The sequence below is a fragment of the Rhinoraja longicauda genome, chromosome 15, assembly GCF_053455715.1.
Source record: "Rhinoraja longicauda isolate Sanriku21f chromosome 15, sRhiLon1.1, whole genome shotgun sequence".
NCBI classification, from domain to species: domain Eukaryota; kingdom Metazoa; phylum Chordata; class Chondrichthyes; order Rajiformes; family Arhynchobatidae; genus Rhinoraja; species Rhinoraja longicauda.
In genome coordinates, this window is record NC_135967.1 from 50,865,738 (window position 1) to 50,885,744 (window position 20,007).

Here is a 20,007-nt window from a genome sequence, read left to right on the forward strand (position 1 = left end):
GAGGCTATTGTCCTGACACCAGAGTGTCAGATCAGCCACCTCCTCCCGATAGGCCTTCTCATCGTTGTTGGAGATCTGGCCCACCACCACAGTGTCATCAGCAAACTTGATGATGGAGTTTGAGCTGAACCTGGCCCCACAGTCATGTGTGTACAGGGAGTACAGTAGGGGGCTAAGGACGCAACCCTGGGGGGATCCTATGTTCAGGGTGAGGGGGCTAGATGTGTGTTCCCCCATCCTGACCACTTGGGGCCTGGCGGTGAGAAAGTCCAGGACCCAGGCACACAGAGGGGTGCTAAGCCCCAGTTCCAGCAGCTTCTCAACCAGTCTGGTGGGGACTATGGTATTGAAGGCTGAACTAAAGTCAATGAACAGCATCCTCACATAGCCCCCCTTCTGGCTGTCCAGATGAGAGAGAGCGGTGTGCAGAACCGTGGTCAGGCAGCATCTCTGGAGAGAAGGAATGGGTGAGGTTTCGGGTCGAGACCCTTTTTCAGGCTGAAAGTCGAGGGAAAGGGAGACGAGAGATATAGACAATGATGTTGAGAAATATAAAACAATGAATGAAAGATATGAATGAATATTGAATTCTCTAACTTCAAGTGTCCCTGGCATTCCCTCTCTCTCCACGCCTCCCCCACCCGTCACACCAGCTTCTTTCATTCATTGTTCTCCCTCTACATCACCGTCTATACCTCTTGTTTCCCATTCCCGTGACTTTCAGTCCGAAAAAGGGTCTCGACCCGAAACATCACACATTCCTTCTCTCCAGAGATGCTGCCTGTCCCGCTGAGTTACTCCAGCTTTTTGTGTCTACAGTTTAAACCAGCACCTGCAGTTCTTTCCTACACAGATGTTGTGAAGGGCATGTTTCTGTGCTGTGTGACTCTAAGCCTGTCAGTTGTGACCTTCCTGAGCTAACAATGGGCCTACCAGGGCACCACCCTGTCTAATGCCATCTGTTGCCAGCCCTGATATTGTCCTGGTCTTTCCTTGCCTCCAGCTCTTCACCCCTTCACCCAATCATCCCCTACTTTCAGTCTGAAGATGGGTCTCGACACGAAACGTCACCTATTCCTTCCCTCCAGAGATGCTGCCTGAGCCGCTGAGATACTCCAGCATTTTGTGTCTACCTTTGATTTAAACCAGCACCTGCAGTTTTCTTTCCCACACCCATCCATGTTCACTCGAGTAACAGTCCAACAATTCCCATTCAAACATTCCTTTGGAATCACAGACAGTGTATGCTGGGAGCCCACGACAGGTGTGGCCACGTCTGCTGGAAGCAAAGCAGTTCATGTTTGGGGTCTGGAACTCTTCCTGAAAAATTGAGAAAATATTTCTCCTCTTTGTCAACCTGAAATGATAGTTTACCTCTCCACAGATGCTGCCCGACCTGCTGAGAGTTTCCAGCATTTTCTGTTTCTATTTCACATTTCTAGCATCTGCAATTTGGTATTGTGATTTTTCAAATGAGCAGAGTAAGGCTTGCGTACACAATGTACCTCAGCTTAATAACACACAAGGTGCTGGAGTAACTCAGCAAGTCAGGCAGCATATCTGGAGGACAAGGGTATGCGATGTTTCTGGTTGCGACCCTTCTTCAGAGCACCTGAAACACCACGTATCCGTGTCATAGACGTTGGCTATCCGTGTCCTAGACGTTGGCTAGACGTGTCCTAGACGTTGGCTAGACGTGTCCTAGACGTTGGCTAGACGTGTACTAGACGTTGGCTAGACGTGTCCTATAGACGTTGGCTAGACGTGTCCTAGACGTTGGCTAGACGTGTACTAGACGTTGGCTAGACGTGTCCTATAGACGTTGGCTAGACGTGTCATAGACGTTGGCTAGACGTGTCCTAGACGTTGGCTAGACGTGTCCTAGACGTTGGCTGAGCTGCTGATTTACTCCAGCACTTTGTGTTTTGCTCAAGATTCCAGCATCTGAAGTCCCTTATTTCACATGAGTTCATGTAGGCCATTCGGCCCATCGAGTCTACTCCATTCAATCAGGGCTGATCTATCTCTCCCTCCTAACCCCATTCTCCTGCCTTCTCCCCATAAGCTTTGATGCATTTGCTGGTCAATAACCTATCTATCTCTGCTTTAAAAATATCCAATGACTTGGCCTCCTCAGCCTTCTGTGGCAATGAGTTTCATAAATTCACCACCCTCTGATTAAAGAAATTCCTCCTAATCTTTCTAAAGGTACGTCCTTTTATTCTGAGGCTGAGCCCTCTGGTCCTAGACTCTCCCACTAGTGGAAGCATCCTCTCCACACCCACTCTATCCAGGCCACTCACCATTGAAACTAAGTTTCAATGAGGTCCCCCCTCATCCTTCTAAACTCCAGTGAGTACAGGCCCAGTGCCCACAAACGCTGATCATATGTTAACCCACTCATTCCTGTTCCTCAGCGTTCCAACCCGCCTGCTTACACGCTGACAGCTCATCCACGACATTGTGTCTCCACAGGACGCTGCATCGCTGTGCTCACAGAAAGGAGGCAACGTCAAGGAAGGATGGCTTTACAAAGCCCACATGAACAATGCCATGAACGTAACCATCAGGGTAAGGCCACAGCTACTGGCGCGGAGAGGCATGGACAAACAATGGCTCAAGTCCAACGAAACGCCCCGATCTGAAACATCAACCGTCCATCCCCTCCACAGATGCCGCCTGACCCACTGAGTTACTCCAGCACTCTGTGAAACGTCACCTATCCATGTTCTCCACAGGTGCTGCCTGACCCGCTGAGTTACTCCAGCACTCTGTGAAAACGTCACCTATCCATGTTCTCCACAGATGCTGCCTGACCCGCTGAGTTACTTCAGCACTCTGTGAAACATCACCTATCCATCCCCTCCACAGATGCTGCCTGACCCGCTGAGTTACTCCAGCACTCTGTGTTTTGTTTACTGTCATTTCATTAATTACAAATGGAGGCCGGTATTTGTTAAATCTTCTCGTATTCACCTGCTCACCGTGGTTTCTTTCTGCCGAAACTATCAACCACAACAGACATAGTCAGCCTGGGATCTGATATCTTTGATAAGACACACACTAGTGCCACCAGGAGGCGGTGCACGATGGCTGCCTCGCCTACAGTCTGTCAGTCCTTTTCAAACTCTTTTTGTTATTTTTGGTAAGTTTTAAAAGTTTGTGTGAATGTTCTCTAGGTTGTTTTATGTGGGGGGGAGGGGGTCGGGGGAAACTTTTTTTCAATCTCTTACCTTGGCGGAGATGCGATTGTTTTCTGGATGGTATCTCTGGTCGCTCTGCGGCCTAACGTCACGGAGCTGGAGGTCTTGCCTGGGACTGACCTTGAGTCCCCGCGGGAGCGTGGACTTATCATCTGAGCCTGCGATCCCTTGCCTGGGATCGACGCTCCAAGGCGGCCTGGGGACTTTAACATTAGGAGCTCACAGTCTCGGGTTGAGACCAGTCGTGGGCTCCAAAAGCTGCACGAGGTTCGACTGGTCCCGACCCCCGGGGTAGATCGCCGGCGCGGGGGAGCTGAGACCCCCCCGATGAAGGAGCTTGATCGCCCCGACGAGGAAGGCTCGCCGCCGGCTACGGGAGTCAAGATTATCCCATCAACGGAAGGTCAAAGCCCCCGACCGCTGGAGGACAAGGAAGGGAGAGATTGAACTTGTTTTCACTTTCCATCACAGTGAGGAATGTGGATTAGTCACTGTGGGGGATGTTCATGTTAACATGTATTGTGTGTGTCCTGTTGCTTTTTATTGTTATGAATGTGTGGCAAATGAAATTCCTCGTATGTTGCAAAACATACTTGGCTAATTACGTTTTATTGTGTGATTGTGATTGATATTGCAACTCAGTTTTGTAAATTAAAGTCTGTATTGCATTGCCGAATCCTGGAAAGTTGATTGATCAGTTGAGAGGTAACGGCTCCATTTATTCCAACAAAATTAAAATCTGTTTCTGTGCAGGTATTCAAGAGAAGGTTCTGTTACCTGACCCAACTTCCCGATGGCTCCTACAGTCTCTGTTTCTGTAAAGATGAGAAGGGATTCAAGGAGTCGAAAGGATCAATATTCTTGGATTCTTGCATTGATGTTGTGCAGGTAGATCTTCAACGTATTTGCCGGCTAATAATCCAAACGCGTTTCATGTGGAAAATCAGTCGGGTCCAAAAATGGGGGATGGTAAATGCTTACCCATCCCCTTCATCAAAGAAGCTGTGCCCAGTCTGCAGTGAATTGGTTTCTTTAGTGCCGTTTAGAGATACAGCACGGAACTAGGCCCACTGAGTCTGCACCGACCAGCGATCCCCGCACACTTGCACTATCCTACACACATTAGGGACAATTTACAGTGAACCTACAGACCTGTATGTCCAGCTAAATCTGCATTAGAAATATCCCAGGACTCGGCTCCACTGTCCTATGAGGAAGAAGGTTCCAACAACCCTTGACTTGAGAGAGAAAATACCTCATCTCATGGTCTTAATGAGCTTCTCCTTCAAGAGGAAACCTCCTCTCCACATCCTCCCTGACAAGACCCCTCATGGTCTCATTGGTTCAGTTGTCCCCTCTCCCTCTTCTACACAGTAGATACAACCCAGTGCCTCTAAACCTTCTTCATTAGACAATGGCGTCACGGTGGCGCAGCGGTAGAGTTGCTGCCTTGCAGCGCCAGAGACCCGGGTTCAATCCCGACTACGGGCGCTGTCTGCACGGAGTTGGCACGTTCTCCCCGTGACTTGCGTGGGTTTTCTCCGGGATCTCTGGTTTCCTCCAGCACTCCAAAGGCGTGCAGGTTTGTGGTCTAATTGGCTTGGTAAAATTGGTGTGTGCAGGGTAGCGTTAGTGCGCGGGGATCGCTGGTCGGCGCGGACTCGGTGGGCCGAAGGGCCTGTTTCTGCGCTGAATCTCTAAACAATAACAAACCGAATGAAACCATTGGTGGTATCGGCCCAGTAAACTGCGAGGCCGTTTAGTCGGGTTGTGTGGGAACTAAGACCATGCCCCTGCTTCCACCACCAGTGTTCCAAGATGCGGCGCTATGGCTTTGAGCTCCGCATGCAGGAGAAGTGCAGCTGTCACTTGGCAGCGGAGAACGAGCAGGAGATGGACGAGTGGATAACGACTCTCAGCAAAGTCATCCAGAGCAACTTCGACGGTCTGATATCGGAGAGGAGGAACGGCGACCTGCCCGAGACCGGAGTCGGTAATTAGCTCTTGCATCGGGCATCCTCTGTGGGGGTGAACAATGGGGGAGGCCACACTTCGTATCTTTGTCAGCGACGTGCTTGGCCGCTGTTTGTGGACCTTGGGTAGGCCAGCAAAGTATCTCATTGTGCCTTGTCGCGTGTGACAGTGAAATATTCCATGCCACATAGAACATGGAACAGCACAGGAACAGTCCCTTCGGCCCACAATGTCTGTGCCTAACACAATGCCGAGTCAATCTCCTCTGCCTGTATGTGATGCTTATCCGTTCCTTCCCTGCATGTCCATGTGTCTGCCTAAACGTCATGTAAATGCCACTATTGCATGTGCATCTACCACCACCATCCCGAGAAGTGAGTTTCAGGCACCCATCACCCTCTGTGCACAATACCTTGCCCTGCACATCTTCTTTAAACCTTGCCCCACTTACTTTAAAGCCTTGTCGTCTAGTTTTTGATATTTCCATTCTGGGATTCTGGTTCTGACTGTCTAAGGCATCTGTGCCTTCCACAATTTAAATGTGTTCCCAAGATCTCCCTTCAGCCTCAGCACTCCAGAGAAAACATTCCAAGTTCCTCCATCGTCTCCTTGTTGCTATTACCCCCTGATGCGGACAGCATCCAGTGCAGAATGTACCGTTATAGAGACAGAGAAAGGTAATTGAGTTACACAGTGTGGAAACAGGCCCTTCGGCCCAACTTGCCCACACTGGCCAACATGCCCCATCTACACTAGTCCCACTTGCCCGCGTTTGGCCCATATCCCTCCAAACCCATCATATCCATGTACCTGTCTAACTGTTTCTTCATTGTTTGGATAGTCCCAGCCTCAACTCCCTCCTCCGGCCGCTCGTTCCACACACCCACCACTCTGTCTGCAAAAGATTTAAATGATAAATCTTTCCCCTTCACCTTAAATTGTGTCAATAATGTTGGACGTTGCCCGGGCCTCAGTGGGGTGGATCGGAAGACTGGGGACGTGTGCTCAGCGTATGAGAGGTCCACACAGACCATGCTTTTGTCCCTGGTCCTCCTGATAAGGGATAGGGTCACGTTGACTCTCTCCCCCCTGACCCCCGTCTGGGCTGTTCACTGGATCAGCCTCGTGATCCGAGACCCTGGCCTTGCTGCGACCGGCATCTTCTGAAAGCCTCTGTTTGTTCTCCAGACGAGGACTCGTTGAGCCAAGGCAAATCTGAAAACATGATGGAGAGTCTGGAGAAGAGTATGCACCCTGAGTTAATGAAGGTAATCTTATTTAAAATAGTTTGATTGGAAGTGACCTAAAGACAGGTTTTATAGGTTAATTGACTTGGGTAAAGTTGCAAGTTGTTCCTAGTGTGTGGGATGATTTAATGTGTGGGGATCGCTGGTTGGCGAGGACTCAGTGGGCCAAAGGGCCTGTTTCCACGCCATCTAAAATCTAAACGTAACTGCACACTGATGTCCAGTGGGAATGATACTCTGAGAGTCACGGATCTGGGCAGCAAAACGTGATGCTATGTGAAACTAATGTTTAAATGTCCATGTGCTTATCTAGAAGCCTCTTACCTTCATGAAACACCACTTGTAGCTGCATCCATTACTATCACTGGCAACACCTTCCAGCCACCCAGCACCCTCTGTGTAATCTTGACCAGCTGCAACATCCATTATGCAGTTTGAGGTATTCTAGAAGAAGAGTCCTGATCCACGACATAATCTATCCATGTTCTCCACAGATGCTGCCTGACCCGCTGAGTTACTCCAGCACTCTGTGAAACGTCACCTATCCATGTTCTCCACAGATGCTGCCTGACCCACTGAGTTACTCCAGCACTCTGTGTCCTCTGGTATATTCTCGATAGTGGTCCTTCATCTAAGTTCTGAACACAATGAGAACCCATGTGTAGGGTTGACAAAAGCTGGTTGATCTTGGCCAGTTTAGTATTGTTTGTAAAGCCTCAAGGGCGGCACGGTAGCGCAGCGGTAGAGTTGCTGCTTTACAGCGAATGCAGCGCCGGAGACTCGGGTTCGACCCTGACTACGGGTGCTGCACTGTAAGGAGTTTGTACGTTCTCCCCGTGACCTGCGTGGGTTTTCTCCGAGATCTTCGGTTTCCTCCCACACTCCAAAGACGTACAGGTATGTAGGTTAATTGACTGGGTAAATGTAAAAATTGTCCCTAGTGGGTGTAGGATAGTGTTAATGTGCGGGGATCGCTGGGCGGCACGGACTTGGTGGGCCGAAAAGGCCTGTTTCCGCGCTGTATATATATGATATGATATGATATAAGAGTGTATTTTGCTGGTCAATATTTGTTGTTCATAATTTCTGGGAGCCAAATTAGGCCATTCGGCCCATCAAGTCTACTCTGCCATTCAATCATGACTGATCTATCTTTCCCTCAACCCCATTCTCCTGCCTTTGTCCCCAAACCCCTGACACCCTCGTCTGTAGGTAACGGGGGGGGGGGGGGGTTATGTTCATTATTGTCACGTGTACCGAGGTACAGTGAACAGCTTTGTTTTGCATGCTAATGCAAAGAGAGTCGATAATACTCTCCATAAATAGACAATAGACAATAGGTGCAGGAGGAGGCCATTCGGCCCTTCGAGCCAGCACCACCATTCAATGTGATCATGGCTAATCATTCTCAATCAGTACCCTGTTCCTGCCTTCTCCCCATACCCCCTGACTCCGCTATCCTTAAGAGCTCTATCTAGCTCTCTCTTGAATGCATTCAGAGAATTGGCCTCCACTGCCTTCTGAGGCAGAGAATTCCACAGATTCACAACTCTCTGACTGAAAAAGTTTTTCCTCATCTCCGTTCTAAATGGCCTACTCCTTTTTCTTAAACTATGGCCCCTTGTTCTGGACTCCCCCAACATTGGGAACATGTTTCAATAGACAATAGACAATAGGTGCAGGAGTAGGCCATTCAGCCCTTCGAGCCAGCACCGCCATTCAATGCGATCATGGCTGATCATGGCTGCCTCTAACGTGTCCAACCCCTTAATAATCTTATACGTTTCGATAAGATCCCCTCTCATCCTTCTAAATACAATCAAGTGAAACTCCAGTACGATAGGTGTGGCAGAGGGGAGATAGAGAGTAGTGGGGAAAGTTGCTAATGTTACCCTCTCTTCATTCCCTCTCTTTATCCAGTACGCCCGTGAATCAGATTACCACAACAAACTCAGCCGGAATGAAGGCAGATGTAAACTCTTTGCGATGGATGTGGAGGCACAGGTAGGATTGGCAGCATCGTGCTCGACTGTGTAAAGTACAGGCAGTTAACGTTCCCGCGTGATATTTGCATTCCCCTGAAACCTTGCGTTCCATCAAACGGGGAAAGTGGGGTTTGCATCTCGAGAGTATCAGACTCGCAATAAGTTATTTTTCCCTCACATGGATTGTCCAAAATAAACTTAATTTTTACAGCAATAAGTTTCTATTTGTTACTGAAAGCTAAGATGATAAAGGCCTCATGTTACATTGTTCAATAGAGTATTGCTTAGCTTATTGTTTATGCCACGTGTACTGAAAAGCTTTTGTTGCGTGCTAACCAGTCTGCGGAAAGACAATACATGATTGCAGTCGAGCCGTCCACAGGGTACAGACGCAGGATAAAGGCAGTAACGTGAATAACGTTTAGTGCAAGGTAAAGTCCAGTAAAGTCCAAACAAAGATAAAACGTCAAGTGTCAAAGGAAGTGATTGCTTGCCAATTTCAATGGCTTCCCATTGTGGAACTGACAGACTGGGTTGGTAAAAGACAATGGGAGTCAGATTACTGCTGGGAGGTTACATGGAAACAGTTTTTTTTTCTGAAACTTTTTTTTCCAAGACAGCATTTGTCTTGCTTGTGAATTTCCAAGGTAACATTTAAGTGGTTGCCTAGCTTCTGATTGAAATCGTTTTACAACCAATTTGGCCCCATAATACATACATTGTGTTTCCTAATTCAATAATTGGTTTATATTCGATTTGCAGTGTGGAAATGTGTAATACAGCAGAACAACGTGTGCAGATTCCACAGTACAGTGGAACTGCACCTCACTCTCCTCCATAGCTTTTTGTATTTATTGAATGAAACATTTTCACTCTCAGTTTGAGGCAGTTTCATTACTCTCCGGATTTATTTTGTTGGAGTTTTACATGCACGAATAAAGCTTATAGAATCATACAGCATGGAAACAGGCCCTTCAGCCCAACTTGCCCGTGCTGACCAATATGCCGCATCTACACTCGTCCCACCTGCCCATGTTTGCCCTCCATCCCCTAAACCTTTCCTATCCTATGGCGGGACTGTCATATGTTGAAAGACTGGAGCGACTAGGCTTGTATACACTGGAATTTAGAAGGATGAGAGGGGATCTTATTGAAACGTATAAGATTATTAAGGGGTTGGACACGTTAGAGGCAGGAAACATGTTCCCAATGTTGGGGGAGTCCAGAACCAGGGGCCACAGTTTAAGAATAAGGTGTAGGCCATTTAGAACAGAGATGGCTTGTCACGTGACACCCTTGGCTTGGTACACGTACACGTGACAATAAACTAGAAACAAAATTAAACAGAGCTCCTGCCTTGTGAATGTCTGAGAACTGAAGGATAAGGAGGAATGCACCCAGAACAGAGCACAGCCAAGCCTTGGTGGGAATTACTTGTGCGATGTTGGTTAATCCACTTCTGACATCGGCTGTTAAAAACCACGCGCCAAATTTCTATTTCAGAAACTGGATTTTTCGGGCATTGAGCCAGAGGTGAGACCTCTGGAGGAACGGTTTGGCAAACGCTTTCTGGTCAAGTGCCACAACTTGAGCTTCGCTCTCCAAGGTGTGGTCAGTGAGCAGGGGGACGCAGCAACGACCAACGTGAGTTGTCATTGTCTCGGTCTGTTCACGTGTGACATCTTCAGTTGATCAAAAACGAATGATCTGTTAAAACAATTGATGAAAGTATGTGTGGTTGAACATTGCTCCCAATTAAATCAGCTGCACAAGTGAAAAGAACGAGTTTTATAGAACACACTATTGCCACTTTCCAAAAACATTTCCACTGCCAATGAATTACTGTAGATGTTATGGAGGTAAAATAGTGCTTCATTTGTACAGTGAGATCCCACAGTTGGAAACGGCATGATCAGTTGGTTCTCCCACTTAATGGTGTGTGAAAGACTCTTCACAGCACAGTAGGAGGACTTGTGACATCATTCATGATCGAGGACACCCAAAGAGATGTTCTCATCTTCCCACCACCTTCCCCACCCTTTCCCCAACTTCTCGACAGGACTACAACCACAAATGAGCATTAAACGTTCATTTACAAGTTAGCACTGAGGCTGTGTACAGGGACAGCAGTGCTGGAATGAATCAGGAGGATCTCTGGAAAACATGGATAGACAACATCTCTAAATATCCCATCTCCGCTGAATATCTTCCCCTTATCCTAAATCTATGTCTTCCAGTTTTACCTACCTCTGATTTGGTGAGAAGTTCCTTGCATTCTACCCTGTAGTTTATTAAATGGTTTGTATCTCGATCATGTCCCCTGTTAACTTCCTCCACTCTGAGTAGATCAGACCGAGCCTCCAGTTGCATCTTGTCACCAAAATCTTCATCCCAGGTTACATCCCAGTGGATCTGCTCTGGATTGGATGAGTGAAGGTTTCATCCAGAACTGGGAGCACTGAAGAAGGGGCCCACTCGAAACGTCACCTATCCATGTTCTCCACAGATGCTGCCTGACCCGCTGAGTTACTCCAGCACTCTGTGAAACGTCACCGATCCATGTTCTCCACAGATGCTGCCTGACCCGCTGAGTTACTCCAGCACTCTGTGAAACGTCACCTATCCATGTTCTCCACAGATGCTGCCTGACCCGCTGAGTTACTCCAGCACTCTGTGAAACGTCACCTATCCATGTTCTCCACAGATGCTGCCTGACCCGCTGAGTTACTCCAGCACTGTGTCTTGGTTTCATCCAGGATGTTGGGTATCTACTGCCAGACTCCCACAAGGAGTCTCTGGGTATGAATGGAACAATTCTACTGTGTGCATTCATGGTGGAATGTAAGGAATGTGTGTATTGGCTGCAGAAGGCTGGATTGGTATCATTTCCACTCCCATTTCACTTTGTTTAGGGGGGCTACATAGAGTCAAGGAGTTGTACAGCATGTAAACAGGCCTTTCAGCCCATCTAGTCTGCATACTGGGCTACTCACATTTGCCTGCATTTGACTTCTAGACTCCTAAACCCTTCCTTTCCATTTATCTTTCCAAATGTCTCTTGGAAGTCTTACTGTATCCACATCTATAGCTTCCATTGGCTGCTCATTCCAGGCATGACCACTCCCTGAGTAAAGCTGTTGCCCCTGAGACCTCCCTTAAATCTCTCCCCTCTCATTAAGCTAGTGCCCTCTAGTTTTGGAATCCTCCTCCTTGGAAAATAAACCGAGAGTGTTCAACTCTGTGACTTGGAAACATATTTCAGAATCATAGAGTATGAAAACAAGTCCTCTGGCCCTACTCATCCAAGGTGTCCATTCTAATCTAGTTCCATCTGCCTGTATTTCGCCCACACCCCTCGTTCCTACACCCCACACCCCTCGATCCAGAATCAGTGCCCCGTTCCTGCTTTCTCCCCATATCCCTTGATTCCACTAGCCCAAAGGGCTATATCCAACTCTCTCTTGAAAACATCCAGTGAATTGTCCTCCACTGCCTTCTGTGGCAGAGAATTCCACAGATTCACAACTCTGGGTGAAAAGGTTTTTTCCTCATCTCAGTCCTAAATTGCCGACCTCTTATTCTTAAACTGTGACCCCTGGTTCTTGACTCCCCCAACATTGGGAACATTTTTCCTGCATCTAGCCTGTCCAAGTCATTAAGAATTTCATGTTTCTATAAGATCCCCTCTCATCCTTCTAAATTCCAGTGAATACAAGCCCAGTCGACCCATTCTTTCATCATATGTCAGTCCCGCCATCCCGGGATTAACCTGGTGAACCTTCGCTGCACACCCTCAATAGCAATAATGTCCTTCATCAAATTAGGAGACCAAAACTGTACAGGATACAGCGTGGAAACATGCCCCTCAGCCCACCGAGTCCACGGAAACATGCCCCTCAGCCCACCGAGTCCATGGAAACATGCCCCTCAGCCCACCGAGTCCATGGAAACATGCCCCTCAGCCCACCGAGTCCACGGAAACATGCCCCTCAGCCCACCGAGTCCACGGAAACATGCCCCTCAGCCCACCGAGTCCACGCCGACCATCAATCATCCGTTGAATTGAATTGTGTACTTTAGTGTCACATGAGACAAATCGCGGTGAGATTCAGTGTTATCCCACTTTTTCATTCACTTCCTACAAACTGGGGGAAATTTACAGCCGATTAAGCTGCAAACTTGAACGTCCTTGGGATGTGGGATGAAACCGGAGCGCCCGGAGGAAACCCACGTGGTCACCGGGAGAGCATGCAAGCTTGTGACGGGTTGTTCCGTCATTGCTTGTGGTGGATGGTGCAGGGTGCTAGATAAATGTACAGTGGGCTCCTTGTGTTAAAAATGGTTTGTGTAAAATGGAATGCTTTGTTGTTTTGGCGGGGCCCATTATATGGGTGACCCCTGTGTAGCTGGGGTGTGCAACACCACGAACATGACTGTGACCGGTCACGGGGAGGTCTCGTCATCCCTCGTGCTGATGAAGCGGCCCACGTCCCCCTCATTGCCCCCCTCTCATTCCCCCTCTCTCATTGCCCCCTCATTGCCCCTCTCTCTCATTGATTCCCCCTCATTCCCCCCTCTCATTGCCCCCCTCTCATTCCCTCTCTCTCATTCCCTCTCTCTCATTCCCCCTCCCTCATTGCCCCCCTCTCATTGCCTCCTCTCATTCCCTCTCTCTCATTCCCCCCTCTCATTGCCCCTCTCTCATTCCCCCTCCCTCATTGCCCCCCTCTCATTCCCCCTCCCTCATTGCCCCCCTCTCGTTGCCCCCCTCTCGTTGCCCCCCTCTCGTTGCCCCCCTCTCGTTGCCCCCCTCTCGTTGCCCCCCTCTCGTTGCCCCCCTCTCGTTGCCCCCCTCTCGTTGCCCCCCTCTCGTTGCCCCCCTCTCGTTGCCCCCCTCTCGTTGCCCCCTCTCTCGTTGCCCCCTCTCTCGTTGCCCCCTCTCGTCGCCCCCCTCTCGTCGCCCTCCTCTCGTTGCCCACCCTCTCACTGCCCCCCTCTCATTGCCCCTCTCTCTGTTCCCCGTGCCGGCCACAGCTGGAGCCTTTCTTCGTCACGTTTGCGCTGTTCGACACGAACAACAACTGCAAGATCTCCGAGGATTTCCACGTGGACCTGAACCCACCAGCTGTGCGCCAGATGTTGCCGGGCGTGGAGGAAGGGGCGGTGAACGGGAGGACAGGCGAGAGTCCCGGCAGACGGGCAAGGGCAGTGGACGAGGCACTGCTGCGCTACCCCAGAGAGGTACGTACCCCACACAGGGGGGGCTGGTACTGTGGGGGTGGGGGGGCTGGTACTGTGAGGGTCCGACACAGGGGGGCTGGTACTGAGGGTCCGACACACCCACACGGGGGGGGGGCTGGTACTGTGGGGGTCCGATACAGGGGGGGGCTGGTACTGTGAGGGTCCGACACACCCACACAGGGGGGGCTGGTATTGAGGGGGTCCGATACAGGGGGCTCTGATACAGTGGACGAGGCACTGCTGCGCTACCCCAGAGAGGTACGTCACCCACACAGGGGGGGCTGGTACTGAGGGTCCGATACAGGGGGGGGGCTGGTACTGTGGGGGTCCGACACAGGGGGGTCCTGATACTGAGGGGGTCCGACACAGGGGGGTCTGGTACTGTGGGGGTCTGATACAGGGGGCTCTGATACAGTGGACGAGGCACTGCTCCGCTACCCCAGAGAGGTACGTACCCCACACAGGGGGGGCTGGTACTGAGGGTCCGACACACCCACACAGGGGGGGCTGGTACTGAGGGTCCCACACAGGGGGGGTCTGGTACTGAGGGTCCGACACACCCACACGGGGGGGGGGGTCTGATGCCCATGACAGGGGTCTCTGATACAGTGGGGGTCCTCGGCATGATGGTGGGGGGGGGGGATCTTGGATACAGTGGGATTCAATGCTCCAACACGGGGAGGGCTCTGATACTGTGGGGGCAGATACCCCAGTACCGGGGTCTCTGATAGAATTGGGGGCTGATACCCCAGGACAGGGGGGGGGGGCTGATACCCCAGGACGGGGGGTCTCTCAGACAGTGACTGTTTGATACCACAGCCCAGGTGTCTCTGAGGGTCCAATACCCCACACAGGGGGTCTCTGATACAGTGATGGGCCAGCAGGGGGGGCCAATATCCCAACACAGGTGGGGTGGGGGGAGGGTGACATCTGACACACTGAGGGTCTATTACCCCAATACTGGGGTCTCAGAGTCTGACTCCCTATCACCAGGGGTCTACAATACAATCAGGGTTCGTTACCTAAAACAGGGGCTACCCGATAGTGAGGGGCTCCTCATTCCAAATCAGGGGTTCTCTGATGCACCCGAACACCGGGGCCTCTGACAAACAAGGGTCTCTCACTCTAAATGGGGGTGCCTGACATAGTGGGGGTCCGACTGCCCACCTCAGGGAGACTCGGACACAGTGAGCATCTGTTACCCCATATCAGGGGGTCCGTGACACTGTGGAGGGCCAGTACCACAGACAGGCGGTCCCTGACACAGTGGAGGGCCAGTATCGCAGACAGGGGGCCCTGACACTGTGGAGGGCCAGTATCGCAGACAGGGGGCCCTGACACTGTGGAGGGCCAGTACCACAGACAGGGGGCCCTGACACAGTGGAGGGCTAGTATCGCAGACAGGGGGGCCCTGACACTGGAGGGCCAGTACCACAGACAGGTGGTACCTGACACAGTGGAGGGCCAGTATCGCAGACAGGGGCCCTGACACTGTGGAGGGCCATTATCGCAGACAGGGGGCCCTGACACTGTGGAGGGCCAGTACCACAGACAGGGGGCCCTGACACAGTGGAGGGCCAGTATCGCAGACAGGGGGGCCCTGACACTGGAGGGCCAGTACCACAGACAGGGGGCCCTGACACTGTGAAGGGCCAGTATCGCAGACAGGGGGGCCCTGACACTGTGGAGGGCCAGTATCGCAGACAGGGGGGCCCTGACACTGTGGAGGGCCAGTATCGCAGACAGGGGGGCCCTGACACTGTGGAGGGCCAGTATCGCAGACAGGGGGGCCCACACACTGTGGAGGGCCAGTATCGCAGACAGGGGGGCCCTGACACTGTGGAGGGCCAGTATCGCAGACAGGGGGCCCTGACACAGCCAGGTAACCAGTGGTCAACCAGTGGTTCCAGCTGATCTCCAACATCTCAGGACAGGGACCTCCTGAAGCAGGTTCTAACGTTGCCCTGTGCTGCGTGCAACAACCCTGAATGAATGGCGGACTGCCTCCACTTTGTGCCAGACATTGATCGATTGTCCTGGGTGCTGGTCATTGTCCAGGTCATTGTCCTGATCTTGGCCACAGAGGTCCTGAGCCAAGTTCTCATGGTGGCCTGTACTGTGTAGTGGACCTGAATGAATCAGTGGACTAGAGCTGGATTGCCTGTCCATTGGCCATTGTCCTGGCCATTTGCCCTGGTTATTGGCCATTTGCCTTGGTTATTGGCCATTGTCCTGGCCATTGTCCTGGTTATTGGCCATTTCCCCTGGTTATTGGCCATTGTCCTGGTTATTGGCCATTGTCCTGGTTATTGGCCATTGTCCTGGTTATTGGCCATTGTCCTGGTTATTGGCCACTGTCCTGGTTATTGGCCATTGTCCTGGTTATTGGCCATTGTCCTGGTTATTGGCCATTTCCCCTGGTTATTGGCCATTGTCCTGGTTATTGGCCATTGTCCTGGTTATTGGCCATTGTCCTGGTTATTGGCCATTGTCCTGGCCATTGTCCTGGTTATTGGCCATTTCCCCTGGTTATTGGCCATTTCCCCTGGTTATTGGCCATTGTCCTGGTTATTGGCCATTGTCCTGGTTATTGGCCATTTGCCCTGGTTGTTGGCCATTGTCCTGGTTATTGGCCATTGTCCTGGTTATTGGTCATTGTCCTGGCCATTTGCCCTGGTTATTGGCCATTGTCCTGGTTATTGGCCATTTGCCCTGGTTATTGGCCATTGTCCTGGTTATTGGCCATTTGCCCTGGTTATTGGCCATTTGCCCTGGTTATTGGCCATTTGCCCTGGTTATTGGCCATTGTCCTGTCTTGGCCACAGATGTCCTGAGCCAGGTTCTCATGGTGGCTTGTACTGTGTGTAATGAAGGTGAATGGATGGTGTACTAGCTGCCGCCTGTGCCAGCCATTGTGTATCACTGTGTGGTTGTGTGTTTACTGCAGGGGTTATTCTCCGTCACCGCCCCGCACCCAGATGTCTACCTGGTGGCCAGGGTGGAGAAGGTGCTGCAGGGTGGGATCGCGCAGTGTGTCGAGCCGTATGTTAAAAGTTCTGACACCAGCAAGGTATGTCCATGGTCTGGGGTTGCTGGCCACACATGAGCAGGGCACTGCCCTGGTTACATCATGCTCTGCTCCACACGTCACGGGCTCCAGCGGTCCACACCTCCAGGCAGGGATCGCATCCGCTTGCTGTGTTTTCTCTGGGACGGTGGAGGTTGAGGGGAGATTTAATGGAAATATATAAAGTTATGAGAGGCACAGACAGGGTAGACAGCCAGAACATTATTTCCAGGGTGGAAAAGATTCCAGACCAAGTGGACCCTTTGGGCCCAAACCTCTCCTGCATTGATGCAGCACCCTCTCCTCCCCACTCCCCTCTCCCCTCTCCTCCCTCCCTACTCCCCCTCCCCTTCCCTTCCCCCCCAGTCGATCCCCCTCAAACCCCCCTTCTCCTCCCCCCTCCCTCCACCCCTTCCCTCCCTCCACCCCCTCCCTCCCTCCCTCCCCCCTCCCTCCCTAGGAGATAGATTGAAACTTTAAAAGTATAACACCGATTTCAATGAAACTTCTTCCATTAGCACCAAAGAGACGACGGTGAGTAAGGTGGGGCCTAACATCGTCGCGCTATCGTGCACCGTTTTGGCTGTAGTTCAGGAACAAACAAACAAACGAACGAGAGTTTTAGTATATAGATGTACTTCTTCAAAATACTCAGCTTGTTCATGAGGCAGGTTTACCCAAACACAAAACCATGCTGACTAGGCCTTGCCTTTGCAAATGCAGAAAGATCAAGCCTCTTGGTGTGTTCTCCAGTAACTTCCCCACCACTGACGTCAGGCTCAGCGCGCTGCAGTTCCCAGCCATGTTCCAGCCACCCTTCTTAAATAAAGTCACAGCAGTAGCCACCCTCCAGTCTCCCAGCACCTCTCCCATCGGCCAATGAAGGTGCAACCATCTCCCTGTCGGGGCCCAGTGATTCCTTTGCTGGTTTCTCGCAATGTCCAGAGCCCAGTGGTGTGGACACTCCCAGTGGTGTGGTCAGTCCCAGTGGTGTGGTCACTCCCAGTGGTGTGGTCACTCCCAGTGGTGTGGTCAGTCCCAGTGGTGTGGTCACTCCCAGTGGTGTGGTCAGTCCCAGTGGTGTGCTCAGTCCCAGTGGTGTGGACATTCCCAGTGGTGTGGACATTCCCAGTGGTGTGGACATTCCCAGTGGTGTGGACATTCCCAGTGGTGTGGACATTCCCAGTGGTGTGGACATTCCCAGTGGTGTGGACATTCCCAGTGGTGTGGACATTCCCAGTGGTGTGGACATTCCCAGTGGTGTGGACACTCCCAGTGGTGTGGACACTCCCAGTGGTGTGGACACTCCCAGTGGTGTGGACACTCCCAGTGGTGTGGACACTCCCAGTGGTGTGGACACTCCCAGTGGTGTGGACACTCCCAGTGGGGTGGACACTCCCAGTGGGGTGGACACTCCCAGTGGGGTGGACACTCCCAGTGGGGTGGACACTCCCAGTGGGGTGGACACTCCCAGTGGGGTGGACACTCCCAGTGGGGTGGACACTCCCAGTGGGGTGGACACTCCCAGTGGGGTGGACACTCCCAGTGGGGTGGACACTCCCAGTGGGTCCCAGTGGCGTGTGGACAGTCCCAATGGCGTGTGGCCACTCCCAGTGGCGTGCTCAGTCCCAGTGGGGTGGTCAGTCCCAGTGGGGTGGACACTCCCAGTGGGGTGGACACTCCCAGTGGTGTGGACAGTTCCAGTGGCGTGTGGACAGTCCCAGTGGCGTGTGGACAGTCCCAGTGGCGTGTGGACAGTCCCGGTGGCGTGTGGACAGTCCCGGTGGCGTGTGGACAGTCCCAGTGGCGTGTGGACAGTCCCAGTGGCGTGTGGACAGTCCCAGTGGCGTGTGGACAGTCCCAGTGGCGTGTGGACAGTCCCAGTGGCGTGTGGACAGTCCCAGTGGCGTGTGGACAGTCCCAGTGGTGAAGCAGGCTTCAAGTGTTGCTACAGGTTTTAGTTTGCCTGTAGGGTGAGGCTGCATTTAACAATTTAAATAGAGGTCTGACTCGCACATGCCGTGCCACAGCCGCCGGGTCACTGGCAGGGCACTGCCAGAGGCACAGCAGTAGAGCTGCTGCCTTACAGGGACCTGGGTTTGAAGCTGTGCCCGCGTGCTGCCTGTGTGGAGTTTGCACGTTCTCCCCGTGACCTGCGTGGGTTTTTCTCCGGGTGCTCCGGTTTCCTCCCACACTCCAATAATGCACAGGACTGTGGGCTAATTGGCTTGGTATAAATGTAAATTGCCCCGAGTGTAGGATAGTGTTAATGTGTGGGGATCGCTGGTGTCTCTGAACGACAGTACACCCGAGTCGAGATGCTTCAGAAGATCTTTGGCACAAAGAAGGAAATGTTGTGTGAAAAGTCTAGAATTGAATTTGTTCCTTGATTGAAGGTTTTACATCTGTGATTATGTCCAGAACATATTTTTATAAATAATGCCTCAGTGCGATGAGAAAAGTAATGCATGTGATTCCACACCACCAGCTGAGTTACATCACCTTTATTTTCAGCATCGGCCAATGAAACATTGATGTTTCTGTGTGGGAAGCACAATAACACTCATTCATAAAAACATTCAACAGTCCCTTCAGCCCCACAATGTCTGTCCCGATCATCGCTTGTCTGCATGCACCTAAGCCATATCCCCCCATGCCCTGCACATCCATCTGTCTCTCTGCAGGCCTCTGCAATGCCACGATCGGCCTCCACTCCCAAATAAAACTTTCCCCGTACATCCCCTTTAAACTTGGCCCCTCGCACTTCAAAGCTGTTTCCATCCTGGGGAAAAGGTTCTGACTGTCTACCCCATCTGTGGTTCCAATGCCGGCTCCATGTCAGGGTGTCTTTGGTCCTTGACTTTTGATTTTGTTTAGAGATACAGCGCAGAAACAGGCCCTTTGGCCCACCGAGTCCGCGCCGACCAGCGATCCCCTGTATACTAACCCTATCCTACACACACCAGAGATCATTTATAGAAGCCACTTAACCTACAAACCTGTGCGTGGGAGGAAACCGGAGCACCCGGAGAAAACCCACGCAGGTCCGTACAGACAGCACCCGTAGTCAGGATCAGACCCGGGTCTCCGGCGCTGTGAGGCAGCAACTCTACCGCTACACCACCGTGCTGTTCTTGCCTTCAGTTTATTATTGTCATGTGTACGAGGTACGGTGAAAAGCTTTGCTTGGCATGCTATCGATCAGATTAAACGTACTGCACATAAATACAATCAAGTCAAACAAACATGTGAAGAGGCAGATACCGAGCGGAGAATATAGTTCTCAGCAT

At 51.5% G+C, this 20,007-nt stretch overlaps 1 protein-coding gene across 1 annotated transcript in view; it reads left to right on the forward strand.

The window, feature by feature from the left end:
* The window catches only part of LOC144600314 (dedicator of cytokinesis protein 11-like), a gene marked incomplete at its 3' end in the record, with an annotated part of 68,531 nt that overhangs the window by 28,233 nt on the left and 20,291 nt on the right, over positions 1 to 20,007 (forward strand). Inside the window, exons 6-13 of the mRNA XM_078411879.1 lie at positions 2,476 to 2,571; positions 3,957 to 4,091; positions 5,013 to 5,196; positions 6,366 to 6,445; positions 8,345 to 8,428; positions 9,913 to 10,053; positions 13,444 to 13,650; positions 16,598 to 16,720. Coding sequence (XP_078268005.1) covers positions 2,476 to 2,571; positions 3,957 to 4,091; positions 5,013 to 5,196; positions 6,366 to 6,445; positions 8,345 to 8,428; positions 9,913 to 10,053; positions 13,444 to 13,650; positions 16,598 to 16,720 — 1,050 coding nt within the window. The remainder of the gene's footprint in view (positions 1 to 2,475; positions 2,572 to 3,956; positions 4,092 to 5,012; positions 5,197 to 6,365; positions 6,446 to 8,344; positions 8,429 to 9,912; positions 10,054 to 13,443; positions 13,651 to 16,597; positions 16,721 to 20,007) is intronic.